The sequence below is a fragment of the Ovis aries genome, chromosome 12 (genome assembly GCF_016772045.2).
Source record: "Ovis aries strain OAR_USU_Benz2616 breed Rambouillet chromosome 12, ARS-UI_Ramb_v3.0, whole genome shotgun sequence".
Taxonomy (NCBI): domain Eukaryota; kingdom Metazoa; phylum Chordata; class Mammalia; order Artiodactyla; family Bovidae; genus Ovis; species Ovis aries.
In genome coordinates, this window is record NC_056065.1 from 60,408,357 (window position 1) to 60,428,687 (window position 20,331).

At 50.2% G+C, this 20,331-nt stretch overlaps 1 protein-coding gene across 3 annotated transcripts in view; it reads left to right on the plus strand.

Moving 5' to 3' along the window:
- Positions 1–14,662, plus strand: part of LOC101121873 (protein FAM163A) — a 98,191-nt gene extending 83,529 nt beyond the window's left edge. For all 3 annotated transcript variants that reach the window (XM_015099341.4, XM_042229421.2, XM_060396648.1), the window contains exons 2-5: positions 3,875–3,965; positions 9,435–9,455; positions 10,434–10,548; positions 11,345–14,662. In XM_015099341.4, coding sequence (XP_014954827.2) covers positions 10,456–10,548; positions 11,345–11,755 — 504 coding nt within the window. In that variant the 5' untranslated portion in view covers positions 3,875–3,965; positions 9,435–9,455; positions 10,434–10,455 and the 3' untranslated portion in view covers positions 11,756–14,662. The remainder of the gene's footprint in view (positions 1–3,874; positions 3,966–9,434; positions 9,456–10,433; positions 10,549–11,344) is intronic.
- Positions 14,663–20,331: the final 5,669 nt, after the last annotated feature.

Here is a 20,331-nt window from a genome sequence, read left to right on the forward strand (position 1 = left end):
AGATGACAGTTTTGATTGTAGTTTTGATTTGCATTTCTCTGATAATTAGGATGTTGAACATCTTTCCATGTGATTTTCAGCCTTCTTGTATATCTTCTTTAGAGAAATGTATATTTAGATCTTCTGCCCATTTTCCAACATTTTATTTATTTTTAATTGGAGGATAATTGCTTTATAATATTTGTGTTGGTTTCTACCATACATAAATACTTTTTGATTGTGTTGTTTGTTTGATACTGAGTTGCATGAGCTGTTTGTATATTTTGGAGATTAATCCCTGTTGGTCAATTCATTTGCAGATATTTTCTCCTATTCTGTGGGTTGTCTTTTCATTTTGTTTATGGTTTCCTTTGCTGTGCAAAAGCTTTCAAATTTAATTAGATCCCATTTATTTTTGCTTTTATTTTCATTACTCTAGGAAGTGGATCAAAAAAGATCTTGCTGCGATTTATGTCAAAGAGTGTTCTGCCTATGTTTCCCTCTAAGAGCTTTATAGTTCTGGCCTTACATTTAGTTCTTTAATCTATTTTGAGTTTATTTTGTGTATGATATTAGAGAGTACCCTAATTTCATTCTTTCATTTGTAGCTGGCCAGTTTTCCCAGCACCACTTGTTGAAGAGACTGTTTTCTCTCCATTGTATAGTCCTGCCTCCTTTGTCATAGATTAGGTGACCACAGGTGCATGGGTTGATCTCTGAACTTTCTATTCTGTCCCATTGATCTAACTTCTGTTTTTGTGCCAGCATCGTACTGTTGATTACTGTAGCTTGTAGTATAGCCTGAAATCTGGAAGGCTGATTCCTCCAGCTCCATTTTTCTTTCTTAAGATAATTTTGGGTATTCGGGCTCTTCTATTGTGTTTCCATACAAATTGTAAAATTTTTTGTTCTAATTATGTGAAACATGCTATTGGTAATTTGATAGGGATTGCATTGAATCTGTCGATTGCTTTTGTATAGTATAGTCATTTTCACAGTATTAATCCATCCAACCCCAGAACATGGTATATTTCTACATTTGTTGGTGTCATCTTTTATTTCTTTCATCAGTGTCTTATAGTTTTCAGAGTACAGTCCTTTGTCTCCTTAGGTAGCTCTGTTCCTAGGTATTTTATTCTTTTTGATGCCTGGTAAATGGAATTGTTTCTTGAATTTCTCTTTCTGATCTTTCATTTTGAGTGTATAGAAATGCAGTAGATTTCTGTGTATTAAGTTTGTAACCTGAGACTTTACCAAATTCATAGATGAGCTCTGGCAGTTTTCTTGTAGCATCTTTAGGATTTTCTGTAAATAGTTATCACATCATCTGCAAACAGTGACAGTTTTACTTCTTTTCCAATTTGAATTTATTTTATTTTTCTTCTCTGATGACTGTGTCTAGGACTTCCAAAACCATGTTGAATAAAAGTGGTGAGAGTGGATATCCTTGTCTTGTTTCTAATCTTAGAGGAAATGCTTTCAGTTTTTCGCCCTTGAGAATGAAGTTAGCTATGGGTTTGTCGTATATAGCTTTTACTATGTTGAGTTATGTTCCCTCTGTGCACACTTTATGGAGAATTTTTATCATAAATGGGTTGAATTTTGTCAAAAATTTTCTACATATACTGAGATGATTGTATGGTTTTTATTCTTCAGTTTGTTAATGTCATGTATCACCCTAATTGATATATGCATATTGATGAATCCTTGCATCCTTGGGATAAATTCCACTTGATCATGGTGTACGATCAAGTATCCCTTTAGTTTAAAATGTATTCAGTGGGAGAAATCTGCCCCTGCCCCTAGAGTAAAACTTATGCCAGGACCATTGCTGTTTCATTCCCTCCTAGGTGATAGTCTCGTAGTCACTCTAAGTTATAGATGCAGTTTCAGCTCAGAAATTAGAGTGTCAGTCATGAGTGATAATCAAAGTACTCCCCACCCAACAGCATTACTCTTCTCCTGTTCTCCAGTTTGGATCTGCTGCAACTGGGGCATTGGACAGAATCCCTTGCTATCTACATTCCCCCTGCTCTTACCCTCCCTCCCACTATCCTTAAGAGCTGCTGCGAAATGGAAAATTCTTACTGGTTAGAGAGCAGAGAGTAGCTTTAGACTGGTTCCTGCTTTTGTGAATGCTTTCTGGGGCTCTTCTGAGGCTCCCTGATGGTCCCTTAACCCAGAAAAACACATCATCTCTATTCCTGGCCTTCTTGGCAACTCCTTGCTCAGCCCCTGGGGCATCTGGAGGCCTGGCCTCCTCAACTGGGGTCTTCTCACGCCTCCAGGTGGCACTATTGGGCAGGACCCAAGACAACGAGCCCTTCCAGTTCCATGGCCCTCCCGCCTCTTTTGCTGGTTGGAGTGAGAGATTCACGGCTCAGCAACAGCTCTTGCCAAGGAAATCTTCCTCACCAAATCTTCACCAGATTATCGACCCATCTCTCTTTTACAAAGTACTCATGAATCCTAACTCAATGAACATGAATCTGAGCAAACTCCAGGAGACAGTGAAGGACAGGGAAGCCTGGTGTGCTGCAGTCCATGGGGTCACAAAGAGTCTGGCATGACTTAGCGACTGAACAACAACATGAATCCTGAAGCCGATGTGCATCCCCATGTATATCTCCCTGCACATGGCCAGGGAGGAGGGACCTATTCCAAACTCACTTTAGTCTTCTGATGTCAACCCACTGGCATCTCCATCAACACTTAGGTGGGAAGAGTCCCACTCCGACATCCAGCTACATCCGACATATATGTTCATATGAGTGAAAACATCTTTTAGAAGAGAAAGCCTGAGTGTCCAGAACCTCCAAGGCAGGCACTGAAGACATTGTTAAGGCCTAGATCTAGAAGGAGGTGAAGGTGGGGATGGAGCACCTCTGCAGGTGACCAACTGCCTTCTCAACTTCTCTGGGAGCTCTGTTCTTGAGACCTGCTGAACTCAGATGGGTGCAGTCCTTGAGGCATGAAAATGTCTGTGCTTTGACCTCCAGCTTCCTGCTGAGCCAGAGATCCTGGAGGTTGTCAGCTCTGTCCCTGTGGAAGGTGGCTCAGCACATCCCATTCATGATTAGGTTCCCTCTAATGAAAACACACACCCGGTGGAGCAGGTTTTCCTCAGGACAGTGAGCAGCAGCCCAGCATCACCATCGGGGGCACCCTTCCTCTCCCCACCACCCCCAACACCCCATTCCTAGGTTGGGCCCAGATGCTCCTCTAAATAAGGTTGAGTGGATAAAGAATTTTGGCTTGAAGGGATGCCCAATAATTTGCCTACACTGGATTCCTCTGTGGATCTCACCTCCTCCACCTCCATCACCATGAACTTATCCATCCAAGTGTCTGGTTGGCATGTTGCCCTAAGGAGTCAGGGTATTGGAGTAAGAGAAAGGTGTGAGCAACTCTGGGCACTGGGAATACAGACAGTTCCAGGAAAGAATGAGGTAAGGGGATGGGAAAGAAGTATATGGGGCCAGAGTGAGAGGGATCCCTATGCAGCCAAAAGGGACACGTCCACCAGGGGACAGGGCAGCATGCTCCAGCAGGGGTATGGAAGAGGGGCCGGACTCCCTTCCCCGACTGAGCCTCACTTCCCAGAGCAGAAGGTTGCTCTTGTCCTGATGCTGCTTCGGGCAGAGGGTTCCAGGCAGTGACACTGAGGGAAAGAAACAAGGACGGGATAGGATGTGGCCTTAGAGGTCTGAGCCTAGGTTCTCAGGCTGGGGGGACCTCAGACCAAGGCTGTGGTGGAGGTCAGGAAACAAGCCCCCCTTGGGAGTGTCCACTCCAGAGTCCTGGGGTCACAGCCAGGTGCCAGCGTGTACCCGTCTGTCCTCTCAGCCTCCCCTACAAGCTCTCACTGACTTTCTTCCTCTCCCTTCTCTGGCAGGAACTGATGCCCTTGGCCATGATGCGCCCCCAGCTGCTGTCTGCTCAGGCACAGCCGGCGTGACTGGGCTGTCACTGATCCAGCTGTTCACGTAAGTGGGAGGCTCGGAGGAAGGTACCTGGATCCTGGGTGAAGAGAGGTGCTGGTGGAGAGGGGGCTCCAGAAAGTCCTGGTCACAGAGGATGGGCCCGGGGCTCTGCAGTTGGCAACAGCCTTTGTTCTCTTTGGCTGCCCTCAGCCCTGAGTTGGTTCCCACTGAATCCATTCTGTCCAGGCCCTGCGAGGGTACATAGGGACCTTCTTCTCAAAGCCTCGGAAGTTAATCAGGCAAGAGATGTGGCAGAAGCTCTCCATAGCACTGGCCCTTCAGTCCTGACTCCAGTCCTGACTCAGACACTTGCTATTATGACTTTAGGCAAATCATCATGATGCTGTTAAAGTGCCGCACTCAATACGGCAGCAAATGTGGAAAACTCAGCAGCGGCCACAGGACTGGAAAACGTCAGTTTTCATTCCAATCCCAAAGAAGGGCAATACCAAAGACTGTTCAAATTACCACACAGTTTCACTCATTTCACACACTGTCATGCTCAACATCCTTCAAGCTAGGCTTCAACGGTATGTGAACTAAGAACTAGATGTACAAGCTGGATTTAGAAAAGGCAGAGGAACTGGACATCAAATTGCCACCATCTGTTGGACCATAGAAAAAGCAAGGGAATTCCAGAAAAATATCTGCTTCATTGACTACACTAAAGCCTTTGACTGTGTGGATCACAACCAACTGTGGCAAATTCTTAAAAAGACACCAGACCACCTTACCTGCCTTCTGAGAAACCTGTATGCAGGTCCAGAAGCAACAGTTAGAACCGGACAAGGAACAATGGACTGGTTCAAAATTGGTCAAGGAATACGTCAAGGCTGTATGTTGTCACCCTGCTTATTTAACTTATACACATAGTACATCATGAGAAATCCCAGGTTGGATAAAGCCCAAGCTAGAATCAAGATTGCCAAGAGAAATATCAATAACCTCAGATATGCAGATGATACCACCCTAATGGCAGAAAGCGAAGAGGAACTAAAGAACCTCTTAATGAAGGTGAAAGAGGAGAATGAAAAAGCTGGCTTAAAACTCAATATTCAAAAGACAAAGATCATGGCATCTGGTCCCATCACTTCATAGCAAATAGTCAGGGGAAAAATGGGAACAGTGACAGAGTTTATTTTCTTGGGTTCCAAAATGACCTTGGACAGTAATTGCAGCTATGAAATTAAAAGACGCTTGCTCCTTAAAAGAAAAGCTATGACCAACCTAAATAGCATATTAAAAAGCAGAGACATCACTTTGCCAACAAAGGTCCATATAGTCAAAGCTACAGTTTTTCAGATGTCATGTTCAGATGTGAGAGTTAGACCATAAAGAAGGCTAAGAGCCAAAGAACTGATGCTTTCACACTGTGGTGTTGGAGAAGACTTTTGAGAGTCCCTTGGAAAGCAAGGAGATCAAACCAGTCAAACCTAAAGGAAATCAACCCTGAGTATTCACTGAAAAGGCTGACATTGAAGCTGAAGCTCCAATACTTTGGCCACCTGATTTGAAGAGCTGACTCATTGGAAAAGACCCTGATGCTGGGAAAGATTGAGGGCAGGAGGAGAAGGGGATGACAGAGGATGAGATGGTTGGATGGCATCGCTGACTCCAGGGACATGAGTCTGAGTGAACTCCAAGAGATAGTGAAGGACAGGGAAGCCTGGCGTGCTGCAGTCCATAGGGTCGCAAAGAGTCAGACACAACTTAGTGACTGAACAACAGATAGCATTGAATCCAGCAAGGAACCAGAACCTGAGCCATCAACATCAGGCGTGAGTGAAATTGCAGCTTGCCCTCCATCTCCTATTGTTGACAGTCCTTCAGCTCTACCATCTCCCATCTCCTCTCCCTCCTCCAGTCAGTAATCTTCTTGCCTGTTCCGTAAATGCCAGCCCCTGAATGCCAGCTGTTTACTACTGTAGTTTTCAAGGTACTGTAGTTTAAGATTAAAAATGTTTTGTGTTTGTTTTTACATATTATTTGTGTGGAAAGTATTATAAACCTATTGCAGTACACTACTATATAGCCAGTTGTATTAGCTGGGTACCTAGGCTAACTTTGTTGGACTTAACGAGCAAACTGGACTTAATGATCGTGTTCTCAGAACAGAAGGCATTCATATGTAGGAGAAAAGACAAAGAAAGAAAGTGAAGTCACTCAGTCGTGTCCGACTCTTTGCGACCCCATGGACTGTAGCCTACCAGGCTCCTCTGTCCGTGGGATTTTCCAGGCAAGAGTACTGGAGTGGGTTGCCATTTCAGACTTATGGTAAACTGTAGAATAAAGCTGTTTAGGTTCAGGGAGTTATTGTGATTATTTACATCTATTTGCAAGGAGAAAATAAGCCCACCTGAAACCATAAACACCCTTGGGGGGCAGAATTGAAATGCACCACCAGGACTGGACCCTCCAAGGGGCTGGCAGGGACTTGGCTAGTTGACCACATGCACTTTACAGGCCCCTTCTTGGTTTACAACTGTGAGGCCAGACTTAGGCGGTCACAAAATGTCTGGGCCTCCCTTTTCTGCACAGATAACCATGTTTGAAGGGCATCTTAGAGTTTACAAGGGGCCATTGTATATGTGAATCCTTTTATTCACGGTCATACTAGTAAGCTGCGTTTTTTTTTGTAATCTCTCTTTTACAAATGAAAAAGAAGGCCAGCTTCCAAGATGGGGTGTCTGCTAAGTGGCACATTTGGGCTTTGAATGGGCCTTCAGCCCCATGGCTCTGCCTGTACTGCCCTGCTCCCCTTTCCAGGCCACTTCTGCTGTGCAGCCTTCACGGTGCTGAAAGAGGGAGGCCAGGCACGGAGGGCAGAGAAGGAAGGACGCTCTGCCTGTATGGTTTCATAATTCCCTGCTTCCTAAAGCGGCCTGGGCATATCCCAGGGGACTGGACCAAGACTTTCAGGAGAGTGGACCACTGCTGGCTCCTCCAACCTCAGGTTGCTAGGGTCTCCCTGTCTCTTGAGCCATCTCAGGGGTGAACAGGCCAGTGAAGCAGGAGAAGGAGGAGTGGTGTTGTTGTGATGGTGTATAAGTCCTCCCAAGGCTGAGGTTCACCATCTCACCCCAAGTCCCAACAAACGCTCCAATGAACCCTGAAGCATGGCTCACCACACATTTCAGCAGTCAAACGTTTCCAACAAGGATGCTCTGACTGCAGATGAGACGCGAGTGGAGAGATACACTGCCCTCTGGTGGTCAATCAGGGTCATTACTGCCAGGCCTGTAAAAGAAACGCTGTATGGGGAAGGATATATATGTATGTGTTAGTCGCTCAGTTGTGTCGGATTCTGCCACCCTATGGACTGGAGCCCGCCAGGCTCCTTTGTCCATGGACTTTTCCAGGCAAGAATACTGGAGGGGGCTGCCATGCCCTCCTGCAGGGGATCTTCCCCAACCCGGGGATCAAACCCAGGTCTCCTGCATTGCAGGCACATTCTTTACTATCTGAGCCATCAGGGAAGCCCATATGGGGAAGTGATTACTTTTATTAAGTGCCTGCTGTGTGCCAGGCCCTACGTATAAAGCTGCAGGATAGGAGAGAGTATAACATGCAACTCCTGATCCCGGAGGACTTATAACTTAGTGCAGGAGTCACGAGGTTCCCACACGAGTTGACAAGCATTGCACCAAGATAGGATCTGAAAAGTGGCCCGTGGAAAGGCATTACAGTAGAAGTGCAGAAAGAGAGACTGCATCACGATGAGGCAGCTGGGGAAGGCTTCTCAGAGCCCTGAAGGATGGGCAGAATTGAAACAGATGGAGAAAGTGAGAGATTATGGTCTCCCCTACTGAAACCCTTCAGGAGCCCCCATTGTCTCCATAAGCATTAAATCCCATGTCCTTGCCTGCTTTACAGCCTCTCCTGCTTCATGCCTACCCCAGCATTCTTGGATTCTTACAGTTCCTGAGAACTGTATGTTGCCTCTGTGTTCTTTCACACTCCTGGACTGTGCATCCCACCCTCTGCACTTTGTCTGCTGGACAAGCCTCCACACCGCTTTTAGAACTCTGCTCATGGAACATAACGTGTTCTCTGGAACTTTTCCCCAAGTAGGTAGCTGCCCCCTCCTCTGTGTTCTCACAGCCCCTGGTCTGTGCATCTCTGGTTCATAAGATTTATTAAGTGTCTTTTCATCACTAGGCAATACGCGTCTTAAGAACTGGGACTATCTGATGGGCAGAGAGTTCCTGAGGCAGGGGAGGGCGGACAATGGGCAGTGAGAAGGGAAAAATAAATTGGTAGTGAGCATGCAGGGAAGTCAGGGAGGGAAAAGCCACTGAAGCTCAGTCTAAATTAAGTCTGCACCCAGATAAATGTGTCCTGAAGGCAGCGCGGTGCCAGAAAGGCTCTGGAGTAAGAGGGGAGCAGGGGCATGGTGAAGGGCTGACTGTAGGTGATGTGAAGACAAAACCAGTGAAGTCCTTTAGGAACCCTTCGCACCAGTGCAGGTATGCAGCTTACAGTCATAATTGGTGTGAAGAATCGAAGACCGGAAGAAGCCAAACGATTGGAGGATTTGAAAGTCTGGGCAGGGACTTCCCTGGTAGTCCAGTGGTTAAGAATCCAATGCAGGGGACACAGGTTCCATCCCTGGCCCAGGAAGACCCCGCACACCACGGAGCAGCTAAGCTTGTGCGCCACAACTCCTGAGCTGAAGCTCATGTGCCTGGAGCCCATGCTGAGCAGTAAGAGAAGCTATGGCAGCGCAAGCCTGTGCACCGCAACTAGAGGAAGCCGTGTGCAGCAACGAAGAGCGTTTACCATTTATTTTAAACATTGAAAAGAAATGCTTATTCATCAACAAATAAACATTTTAAAAGAAGAAACTCTGGGCACCTAGGGGAATGCGCCACAACCTTGTCAAACTCCAATGTGCAGATAATCACCTGGGGCCTTGTTAAAACACACATTCTGACTCCTTCGGCTGGTGGAGGGGCCTGAGATGCTACGTATCTAACCAGCTCCCAGGTGCTGCCTGGACTGGTCCACAGACCACACTGTGAGCATCTTTGAGTGAGTTAGAAGCAGTGCCGGGTCCATGCCGGACTCCAGGAGCACAATGGTGAGGAGCAGATGGTGTCTCTGGGTGAGGAAAGGCACCCTTTCCCCAGGTGGACACAGTGGGGCACACGGCTTCCTGAGCAGCTGGTGTTCCAGTCCCCGCTTACCCTTTGAGAGAGAGACAACCTGTAAAACCCTTTGTGGCAGCTCCAGGAGAACCGGTAACTCAGAGGTCGGCAGAGGTGGGGGAGCCCACTGGAAGACAGGGTAATGACTTGGCCTGTCACAGTTGGGCTCAAGCTGCAAGCTAGAGACTCAGATCTGGGACAAGCGGGCCCACTGATGACAGAGCCGGGTGAGGTGAGATGAAGCCTAGCGACTAATCTAACCCTTGGGGCCTTTTTCAGGATGACACTCTTCTAACACATTTCCGTTTATTTCGTTGTCTTGCAGGTCACCGTTCCCTTTATGAACGTAAGTGCTTGCGGCCCTCAAGATGCCTAGTCTCCTCGCACCCTCCTGCTCCACTGGCAGAGTCAGCCTTGGCCCCTGTGTGCCTGGGGGGGTCGAGAATCTTTGTTCAGGGACCTGAAAGGGGAGTCAGCCGTCAGACAGCCTCACATACAGAGCATGCCTCTGCCCCACCCACCCCCTTAGCAGGACCCGTCTCCCCAGCCTCGCCCCAACCTTCCAGGAGCCAGAATGTGCCTGCCAGCTCCCTCTGAGCTCATCTTGCCCTTGTTTCCTGTATGAGTTGGAAAGAGAGAACAGATGCCACCCGAATGAGTGTGGTTTGGAGTCAGGGCAGAACCAAGTGGAACTTCTGAGGCTCAGACCCTGTGCCTTCCACCTACGTCAAGGGCTTGGGGACCATGGGTGTTTGTGCCCTTGAGGGCGCAGTGATTAAGAACCTGACCACTGGGGGTGAACCAGGCTGGGTGGACTCTCAGCCAGATCAAGTAGAGCCTCAGCTCATTGTGAGTAAAGCAGGGATAATGAACAACTATCTCAAAAGGTGATTTTGAAGATTAACTGAGATAACCAGGGGTGTGCTCAGCACAGTGCCTCACACAGGCTAAGCCCTCAGAAACAGAAGCTATTTATTATCCGTGTCTTGGTCCCATGGGGTGGGGGGTCTGGGGAAGGACCAAGGTCGGGGGTTGAGCATGATGTGGGGAGAGGGGAGAGGAGAATTAAAGCAGAAAGACAGCAAGAACCTTTGAAACTAGAGGGAAACCAGGAGCAGAATTACACCCCCAGTCAGCTGTCCACCACCTCTCTTCCCTCCCAAAGCTGTGAGTCCCAGGTTAGGCTGGCCTGGCAGCTGTGTCTGCAGGAAGCTCCTGGCATCCCACCCCCAGGGCCCTCCCTGCTCTCAGATGCCCCCCTCCCCACCATGCCTCCAGCTGAGAAATGCCAGTTGCCCTCACCTCTTCCCACGCGTCTTTGCAGAGTTTGATGGGGTGCCGGGCGGATGACAGCGGGAACAGTTGTGATCACTGGCGGAATCCTAGCTACGGTCATCCTCCTCTGCATCATTGCCGTCCTGTGCTACTGTAGGCTCCAGGTCAGTGCCCGGGGCCCTGGGCCACAGGCTGCCAGCAAACCACTTCCCCAGTGTGGAGGCAACAAAGCCCTAAGCCTAGAAAGTGGGAGGCTTGTGTCGAGGGAGCTGGACCTTGCAGGGTGGTCAGAAGGGAGCTTTCCCTCAGCCTGCACACTGGGCACCCGAGCAAGTGAGCTGGGAAAGCACCGGGTGCTTGTGTGGTGTCTCCTGGAGGTCTGAGATTTCAGGATTAGTGGGAAGGACACCTGTGGGGAGACTGAAAGCAGCTCCCAGCGCCCCAGCCTGGGCTCAGTGGAAGCTGTATGTCTCTCCTTCTCTGCCTCCCCGCCTCTCTCAACCACGTGCGTGCTAAGTCTTTCGGTCAGGTCCGACTTTTTGCAACCCCATGGACTGTAGCCCGCCAGGCTCCTCTGTCCATAGGATTCTCCAGGCAAGAATACTGGAGTGGGTTGCCATTTCCTTCTCCAGGAGATCTTTCCCACCTAGCAATAGAACCCGCATCTCTTAAGTCTCCTGCATTGACAGGTGGGTTCTTTACCCCTAACGCCACCTGGGAAGCCCCTCAACAGCCACGTGGAGTTAATACACAAGAAGTAGGTGGAGGAAGCGAGAAGAACTGATCTTGCAGGGCCGGGAGGACTTCGCTGTGGACCGTGGACGCCTGGTGTTGACTTGTGTCTCCAGGGTTGACCAAGGGCCCCATGCAGGGTCCTCGGCGGAGCAGGGGTGTGGGTGTCTGTGCGTACCCAGAGGGGGGCACCCCATCCTCAGGCAGCTCTCCCCTCTCTCCCCTCAGTATTACTGCTGTAAGAAGAGCAGAGCGGAGGATGCAGACGAGGAAGAGGAGGAGGAGCACGACCTGCCCACACACCCCAGAGGCCCTACCTGCAATGCTTGCAGCTCCCAGGCCCTGGATGGCCGAGGCAGCCTGGCGCCCATCCCCGGCGAACCCTGCGGCCAGCCGTGCAGGGTGGCGGCTGGCCACTGCACCGCCTGCTCCCCATACACCTCCCCCTTTTACATACGGACGGCTGACATGGTGCCCAACGGGGGTGGAGGCGAGAGGCTCTCCTTTGCTCCCACCTACTACAAGGAGGGGGGACCCACATCTCTCCAAGTGGCAGCGCCCCAGAGTTACCCGGTGACGTGGCCAGGCTCTGGGCGCGAGGCCTTCACCAATCCAAGGGCTATTAGTACAGATGTGTAACCCCTTTCACCCCTGACCCCCTCAACACATACCAACACTGCTGCCCCCCACCCCCAGGATCATCAGTGGGGACAGCGGACGACCCCTCCCACAGCCTGCAAGGACCTTCTCAGTTTTTCTAGCTCTCCTTGCCCCACAGCGGAAGGCTCACCCGGATTCAGGGTGTCAAGGGCATTGAGAGTCAGGGCAGGGGCTGGCCCCACAGCCCAGAGGAAGGGGGCCTGACAGGTCGTGTTGGCAGCCTGGCTGGCTTGTCTGCTGGGACTTTCCTCCGGCCAGGCGAGCATGGCCACAGCCCTCGCGCTTCCCTCTATCCCCTGGCTTTGCCAGACTCAGGAGACGAGCAGGAGCACCAGGAGAAGCTAAGCAACAGCTCCGGAGGTCTCCAGAGTCCTTGCGGGATGAAAGGAGAAAGTGGGGTTGAGGGCAAGGGGAGAGGCCAGACCTGAGGCCCTGGCAGAACTCGAGAAGGGTGGGGAAGGATTGAAGGGCTTTTTCAGGACTTGCTTGCCGCAATGAATCCAAGAGGTAGTTCACCATCTCGTTTTGTACTTCAGCTTCCTAGAGACTGTAGTCCCTATAGCTGTTCCGACACAGATGTTAATTCCTGGACATGCTTGTATTTGCCCCCATCCTCACGGAACATAGCGACTTTAAAGGCCATGGCATAAAGTTATTTGCAGGGAATGCACCCAACATGAGCATCTAGCCTTGTCTCCCCACGAATCCTCTTTCTCTGTCTTGGGAACCAGCTATCCCTGCTGTTGAAACTTTTCCAAGTTTCGTTACTAGAGTTTGAGTAGCTTAGCGAAGGAGAGCCTGCTGATGGTGTCTGGGGCCCTGGTCCGCCACGCTGAGTGTGGCGCCTCAGTGCGGCCCTGCAAGGACCTGTGCATTCCCAGGTGTATACACACACACACATCCTTCACCACCAAGTGTGTACACACAGGCCTGTCACCACCTGGTGTGTGCACACACGCACGCACCTGTTACCACCAGGTGTGTGCACACACACCATCACCACCAGCACTCACCAGGGCTCTGCCACCTTCAGGAACCACAGAGCAGAAGAGTGATGTGCCAGCTAGAAAGAAAGTCTGCCTCCAGACAGCAGGAGTGACAGGTGGTCAGGGTGGTGGCCACAGCAGCCAGCTGATGGGTACAGGAAGCGCCTGCGGAGTCTCCCGTGAAACAATGCTGCCGCGTGGAGGCCCCTCCAGAGACCCGGTATCCTACCTGGGCATCCAGCTGTGAGGCTGCAGACCAGCACCCCGTCATTCCAGCAGGGACGGCAGCGCTGACTCCAAGGATGGGGGCAGATTTGACTTGGCAATCAGATTCCACGCTGGCCACCCTCCCTCTGCTGACCCAACCCTCAGTCTCTGAATGAGGGCCTGTTTATTGCTGGGTCGCTCCGGCCCCAAGTCTAGATCCCAGATATAACTCAGCTGTGGCCTTATGCTGTTTGCGTGGCTGCATCTGATGAGTGTCCCAGTTGATGTAAGGGGTGGCTGCCCACCCCCTCCTAAGGGCATTAGTAACCCCCAGCCTCTCATGAGTCATTGCAGTGTGTGGGACAAGAAGGGAGCAGGCCCCTTGGCCGATTTTTGCTGATTTCTTATTTTTGCATCTGAGAAAGGGAGGGTGCAGCTGGGGGAGGGGTGAAGGGGAAGAGAATTCGCCATATTTTTGCATCCCTCTGGGCGCTTCTCACCTTGCATCTCAATCTGGAATCGAGGCTAACTGGGTTGAGAACCAGAGGACCTGGGGTCTGGTCACATTGGGTTACTCTGGGTCCTCTGAGGACCAGTCCCTTATCTCCTCTGAGACCCCATCTCCTCCAGGGAAATGGGACTCGCCCAGATGGACTCTGAGGGCCCTTTAGTGCTCCAGGAAACCAGGATTCCCCGAAAAGTCCTGCTGGCCAGACCTCTCTCTCTCTCGCTCCAGTCCTGTCAGAGGGCTGGATACACTTCCCAACTGCCTGATCCAGTGTGCACGGATGCATGTTGATGGATCCAAGACCACAGTACATTGAAGGATTAGCTGGCGAAACAATTTTAACATCAGAAAAAAGCCAACATGTTTGACCCTCCTACTAGGTGACTTCAAGTTCTCTGCTACTAGGAAGCAGCTTTCAGTGGGGGTAATCAGCTCTGTCTCCGAGAGCCCAGAGGGACCAGCTTAGGGACAATGGCTTTCGCATCCCCACACCCATCCCACTGCCAGCCCTTCCTGGACTAAGCACACCCATTGATGTGAGCTGCTGGGCCTGGCCACCCTAGCTGCTTCCTGATGGCCAGCCCCAGTGCCTTGCTGCCCTGGGATTCCACAGTCGTACAACCACATCAGGGGCTGTCCCTCCTCACCCCCAAAATTCCAGTACCTCCCACCTTCAGAGAAGTCAAGACCCAGTCAACTCTTAACGTGCTTCTTGGCCCTCATCCTTTGAGATCCCGGAGTGAAAAGAATCTTCGTACAGTCCCTCTCTCCTCCCAGAGCTTCCCCAGCCTCAATCAACCCACAAGTCAACATCTGAGTTTGGGGTGTTGGAGAGATGGTGGCCACGGCTCCCCCTGCCCCGACCGCCCCACGCTGCTCCAGGCACAGCCTCGAGGTTGCCCGCCAGCCTCCCAGCAGCTCCGAGGACCTTGCCTGTGGAAGAAGAAGCTCACCCCACTCCACTGCATTGTATTTTTTAGCCGCCGAGTCTGTGCTCTGGGACACTGTTGGGACACTTTTCAAATTGCACCCTAAAAAGGAAGCAGAGAGGCAGGGACCCCTGCTCTCGCCAACTTTTCTCTCCACTTCACTGCTCCCGCTACAGAGTTCTTGCCCTGCATCTTTGATACCTTGGAGTCACAACCAAGCAAATGTCCAAAATAAAGGAGAAATTTGAAATAGAAACCCCCACAGGGTCCTCCGTGCTTTACCTGGGGGGAGAGGCAGAGGGGCACGGATTGAAGAGTGAACGCCCCCTTCTCAGCGCCCAGAGTGTCCTTTCTCCGCACTGAGATCTGCCAGCTTCCTCTCCCTTCCAGCTTCCCTCTGCCGTGCCCCCTCCTGCCCCCGCCACCCCCCATCCCTTTTCTTGCCTCAATCAGAGCTCACTTCCAGGAGGGATGTATCATGTGTTGGGAAAGGGGATTGAAGCGTAGCTGCTGCTGGCCCCTGAGGTGGAAGGAGCCTGAGGTGGGGAGTCTTCCTGGGGAGCAGCCTGCCCCTCAAGCCTCACTGCCCAGGCCCTGGTGTCCCCCCTGTAGTTTGCCTTAAGTCCCCAACTCTGAGGCCTGAGGAGACCCTGACAGCATGGGGAGGGAAGGCCAGGGAGTCTGGGGACCTGCTCCTGAGCTCAGCAGGGATGGTGATATCAGAAGAGGCGTGCATTCCATTGCTTTGAAAATTCCATTGCTTTGCCTTAGCTCGGCAGGCACGGTAGCCATTGTCATTAGAAGGATTTGGTGGGGACTAAATTGGAGCTGTGGAGGCAGCTGGGATCACTCAGACATTGGGGTGAAAGGCTCCTCTGGGCTCATTTTCATCCCTGCTCCCCTCCAAGCCTCCTGAAGCTTCTCCTCCATTGCCACCTCTCCCTGTCTCTTCCAGACATTGCTGGATCATCTCTCTGCCCATCACCGCCTCTCCCTTCATTTGGAACTTCCCTCCCCATAACTGCCTGTGACTCTTGGAGGGACCCAGGGTCCCATCAACCTGTGCTGTGCTGTGCTTAGTCGCTCAGTCGTGTCCAACTCTGCAACCCCATGGAATGTAGCTCTCCAGGCTCCTCCGTCCATGGGGATTCTCTGGGCAAGAATACTGGAGTGGGTTGCCATGCCCTCCTCCAGGGACTCTTCCCAACCCAGGGATCATACCCAGTCTTCCCACATTGCAGGCAGATTCTTTACCACCTGAGCTACCAGGGAAGCCTAAGAATACTGGAGTAGGTAGCCTATCCCTTCTCCAGGGGGAACTTCCAGACCCAGGAATCGAACCCGGCTCTTCTACATTGCAGGCGGATTCTTTATCAGCTGAGCTACCTGGGAAGCCCTGATCAACCTAGGACTGCCTTTTGGCCTCACATTTGCCTCAGTAAACTATATAAATAAGGGAGAGAATATTCATACATACAAGAGTTCAGCTCTCAGCTGAGTTCTGTGCTTATTTCACTGGCTTTCAAGTTCAAGACTTGGGTTCAAAAGTCAGGTCAGAAGGGGTCCAGGGGACCCCTCCAGTCCTTCCTCTTGAGCCTGGACTCCCCAAATTGTCCATCCCTGGCCCTGCTGAGTCTCACCCAGAACCTGCTAGACATCCTGGCTTCTCTGTTGAGGTGTGGACGAAGGCCTCCAGGTTTTGGTGGGGAGGTGAGAGTGGGAGAAAGAGTAGAGGGAGGAAGTCCCAACATCTGGCTGGGAGGGACAGGAATGCGCTTCTGTAGGACACCATCTGCACTGCCACAGAGCTGGGAAACCAGAGGAGAATGGGACCTGCCCCACCCTATTGCCTCTCGCAGTGGGCTCTATAGGACCCACCTCCACTCGGCTCTGAGTCCCCCTCCTTGTGTTCTGCCTAAACCCACAGAGAACAAGGGGAACTGATGGCTGAGCTCTACAACATAACCTATAAGCCACAAAGGACTCTATTTCCCTGGCTAACCGCCATATCATCATTTCTAATCCCTCCTATCTGGGGGGTGGGTGGGGGAGAATTCCTAAGAAAGAAAATCAAAGTCCTCTTTCTCTATTTAGCTTCCAAAAGGGTAAGCCGACTCTGCAACCCTGCTGTGCTCCTGTTCATCTGTTTTTGTCATAACACTTAAAGTGTGACTTTAGGGAAGTTTTTCATGTAATTCTGTTATTTGGGGAAATGTATCCACGGACTTGTTTCCACTTCAAAATGAGCTGAGGCGGCTTGACTGGCGCTAGGAGACTGAGGGCTGGGAAATAGGACTCTGGGACTTAACGCTGCTAGTTCTGTAAGAGAGCGGCAAACCATTCCCATGCCCCGCTTCCGCATGCATCCTTAGAGGGGTGCGGCCAGCCAGATCCAGACAGCCACCAAGCACCACCCACTCACCTCCCACCCCACCTGCCTTCATCCCTCCTCTGTGTCTTGCTGTGGATGCAAGTGGGAAAAGGCTTCATCAGTCCAGATCATATTGCTTCTGCCTTTCCTCCCTTTCCCTTTGCTTCAGTTCAGTTCAGTCATTCAGTCGTGTCTGACTTTTTGCAGCCCCATGGACTGCAGCACGCCAGGCTTTCATGTCCATCACCAACTCCTGGAGCTTGCTCAGACTCATGTCCATTGAGTCGGTGATGCCATCCAACCATCTCATCCTTTGTCATCCCCTTCACCTGCCTTCAGTCTTTCCCAGCATCAGGGTCTTTTCCAATGAGTCAATTCTTTGCATCAGGTGACCAAAGTAGAGCAAAAATACGTCCTTTGCATCAGGAGCTTACAATCCTGTACCTTTTATCTTTTTTTGGATGTCGCATGCAGGATCTTAATTCCTTGCTCAGGAATTAAACCAGCTCTCCCTGCAATGGAAACACAGAGTCCTAACCACTGGGTCAATAGAGAAGGCCCTACAGGTACTTTTAGATGGGAGGAAAGAGAACCTATGAGTGTAAAAAAGTGCAAGTGTTAGATCCTCAGTTGTGTCCAACTCTTTGCGACCAGGTGGACTATAATCCACCAGTCTCCTCTGTCCATGGAGTTCTCCAGGCAAGAATACTGGAATGGGTACCCATTCCCTTCTCCAGGTAATCTTACCAACCCAGGGATCAAACCTGGGTTTCCTGCATTGCAGGCAGATTCTTTATCATCTGAGCCACTAGGGAAGTAATGTTGACACTTTAATCACAAGTTCTGTTCTGGACCTAACTAAACAACTCAAGGTTAAACAGAAGCCTGACCCTCCTCACAAAGCGCTCTGAACTCTTCCCAAACACAGGACCCAACCAGGGAACAGGTCTTCAGATAACCAGTCGGTGCTGTTGCCCGCAATATCAGTGTAGTGAGGAGGCCATGGCTCACTCCCCAGGAATGGAGTCTCTTGAACTCTCCTTCTGGCAGGAATCTTGAGCAGGCCAGGGCCCTGTTGGAGGGTGGAAGAAGGGTGGAGAATGGCACCTCCACCTTCTAATGTCTAAAAGGCAAGATCATCAAAAGCAACCACACATAGGCTATGAAAAATTTCAACACTCACCAAATCTGTGAAAGCATTGTCCAGTGAAAAATTTCAAATACATCCAGGAATAACACAGTTCTCATGAATATTCTTAAGGATAATATTTTCTGCCTTGTAATCCATTTGTTCGGCAGCCATGAACTCTTCCTGAAGCTTAGGAGATGAACATCCATCCAGGGTCCTAGCCGTAAACACAGCAGAAGTCTCCCTTTCTCCAGCAAACTGCCCCCCACAATCCTAAGTGAGCCTGCTTCCTAGGATGGTCCTTTTCCAAGGGTGATTGGTCTCAGGGGGACGATCTGCTCACGCCTCCAGGGAGCACTTGACTCCCCAACATCCTCTCCTTCCGGTAATGAAGCAACCCCCAACTCCTTCTTACACACACAACACCACTACCATCAGCAAGAAACCCCAGCCATAACTTGGAGCTGGCAGGTAGGCAAGGCAGTCGTTTCCCTGAGCTCACTGGCTCCCAGGCCTGCTCCACCCAGTGGGCAGGACAAGTCCACTCTTCACAGGGGTGAATGTCCAGAAACTAGGTGACTGGACATCTGAGATCACCTTTCCCTCCAAGTCTCCACAGCCGATGACAGGGCCCAGCCAGCCCTGGCCATTGGCACCTGAGGCCCTGGAGGCCCGTGGGGCTCCAGTGCTGGCCTGCCTGCAGGTACAGGCCAGGTCCCACACCCACGCTAACCCATCACAGTATCTATATATCCTCCTGGGCTGGGTTTTGCCTTAGGCCAGAGATTTTCTTTCTACTCATTGGGAATTGCATCCTTACTCCTAACAAAAGATCCTTCCCCTGAGAAGATCCATGTTCTGGGTCTAATCAAACCTCCTAAATTCATAACTGAGGCCTGACCCTCCTCACAAATATCTGAGTTCTTTCTGCAAACATGTAGGGCCCAACCAAGGAATCTAGAATGATCAGAAGACCTCAAACCCCAGACCCCTACATAGAGATCAAGAGTCTCACCAGCCCCCTCATCCTCCCCTTCCTCTGCCTCCCTCCCACTGCATGTGGTCCCTTATCTTTGCATCTAGAAAGGAGTCATGAGCTGGTGTCAATGAATGAGGAGGAACCCAAAATAGAAAAATTAAGAATCGAGAATTTTTGAAGAGGGAAAAAAGTGGTAATATAGAATGTCTGACACTGGAAAATACACGCGCGCACACACACACACAAAGAAAAATGGCTTCCTGTTGGAAGGGACAGGGGAATTGGTGAGATGAAGGCAGAAACAAAATTTTCCAATGTATGCACGTGCTAGGTTGCTTCAGTCGTGACCCACTCTGTGTGACCCTATGGACTGCAGCCCTCCAGGCTCCTCTGTCCATGGGATTCTCCAGGCAAGAATACTGGAGTGTGTTGTCATGCCCTCCTGCAGGGGATCTTCCTGATTCAGGGACCAAACCCATGTCTCTTATGCCTCCTACACTGGCAGGCAGGTTCTTTACCACTAGTGCTACCTGGGAAGCCTCTTTGAATATATACCTGGTTATGTTATTTTCCTTTGGTGACTTTATATTTTGAAAAGTGTTTTCTCTCAGTTAAATTATACCAGACTGTGTCTGAGAATAGCAAGTACCCTCCAGGAAGTCATATGCAGGTACATGCCTGGCTATGAGCAGAGCCCTTGGGGGCAAGCCTGCTGAGGCCTGTGCTCAGATCTGAAGCGATGCCAGGTGGTCAGGAGCCTCTTCAGATGTTGCCGCGTTTGGACTCTCCCAGCTCTGGGGCTGGGTCATGGCTCGTGTGTGCCCACTCTCCACAGGCCAAGGGGCTCCTGTGCTACAAGCTGGGAGCAATTTTCTCTCCACAAGACCAGCGGGCAGAAGACTAAAGGGGAAAACAGTGTCAACCCGCATAGGTTCATATCAGATAAAAATTTTTTGAATTGCTTTCTGTTGTGGTAAATTATCTATAACATAAAATTTACAGTTTTAAACATTTCGAGGTATACAATTCAGTAGCCTTAGTTCAATAGTGGACTTATTTATTTACCTATTTATTTGAGATATAATTGACATAGAACATTGTATTAGTTTTAGGTGTACAACATAATTTAATATCTATATATCTTGCAAAATGATCACTGCAATACTTTTAATGTCCATTACCACATACAGTGACAAATTTGTTGTTTCTTGTGATGAGACTTTAAGTTCTATGCTCTTAGCAACTTGCCCAGATGCAATACAGTGATTTTTAAAATACTTATTTGGCTGCACTGGGTTTTCATTGTGGTATGTGAGATCTAGCTGCCTGATCAGAGATTGAACCCAGGCCTCCTGCATTGCAGAGTCTTAGCCACTGGACCACCAGGGTAGTCCTCAGTAATTTTTAAAAATACATAATTATTAACTGTAGTCACCATGCTGCACA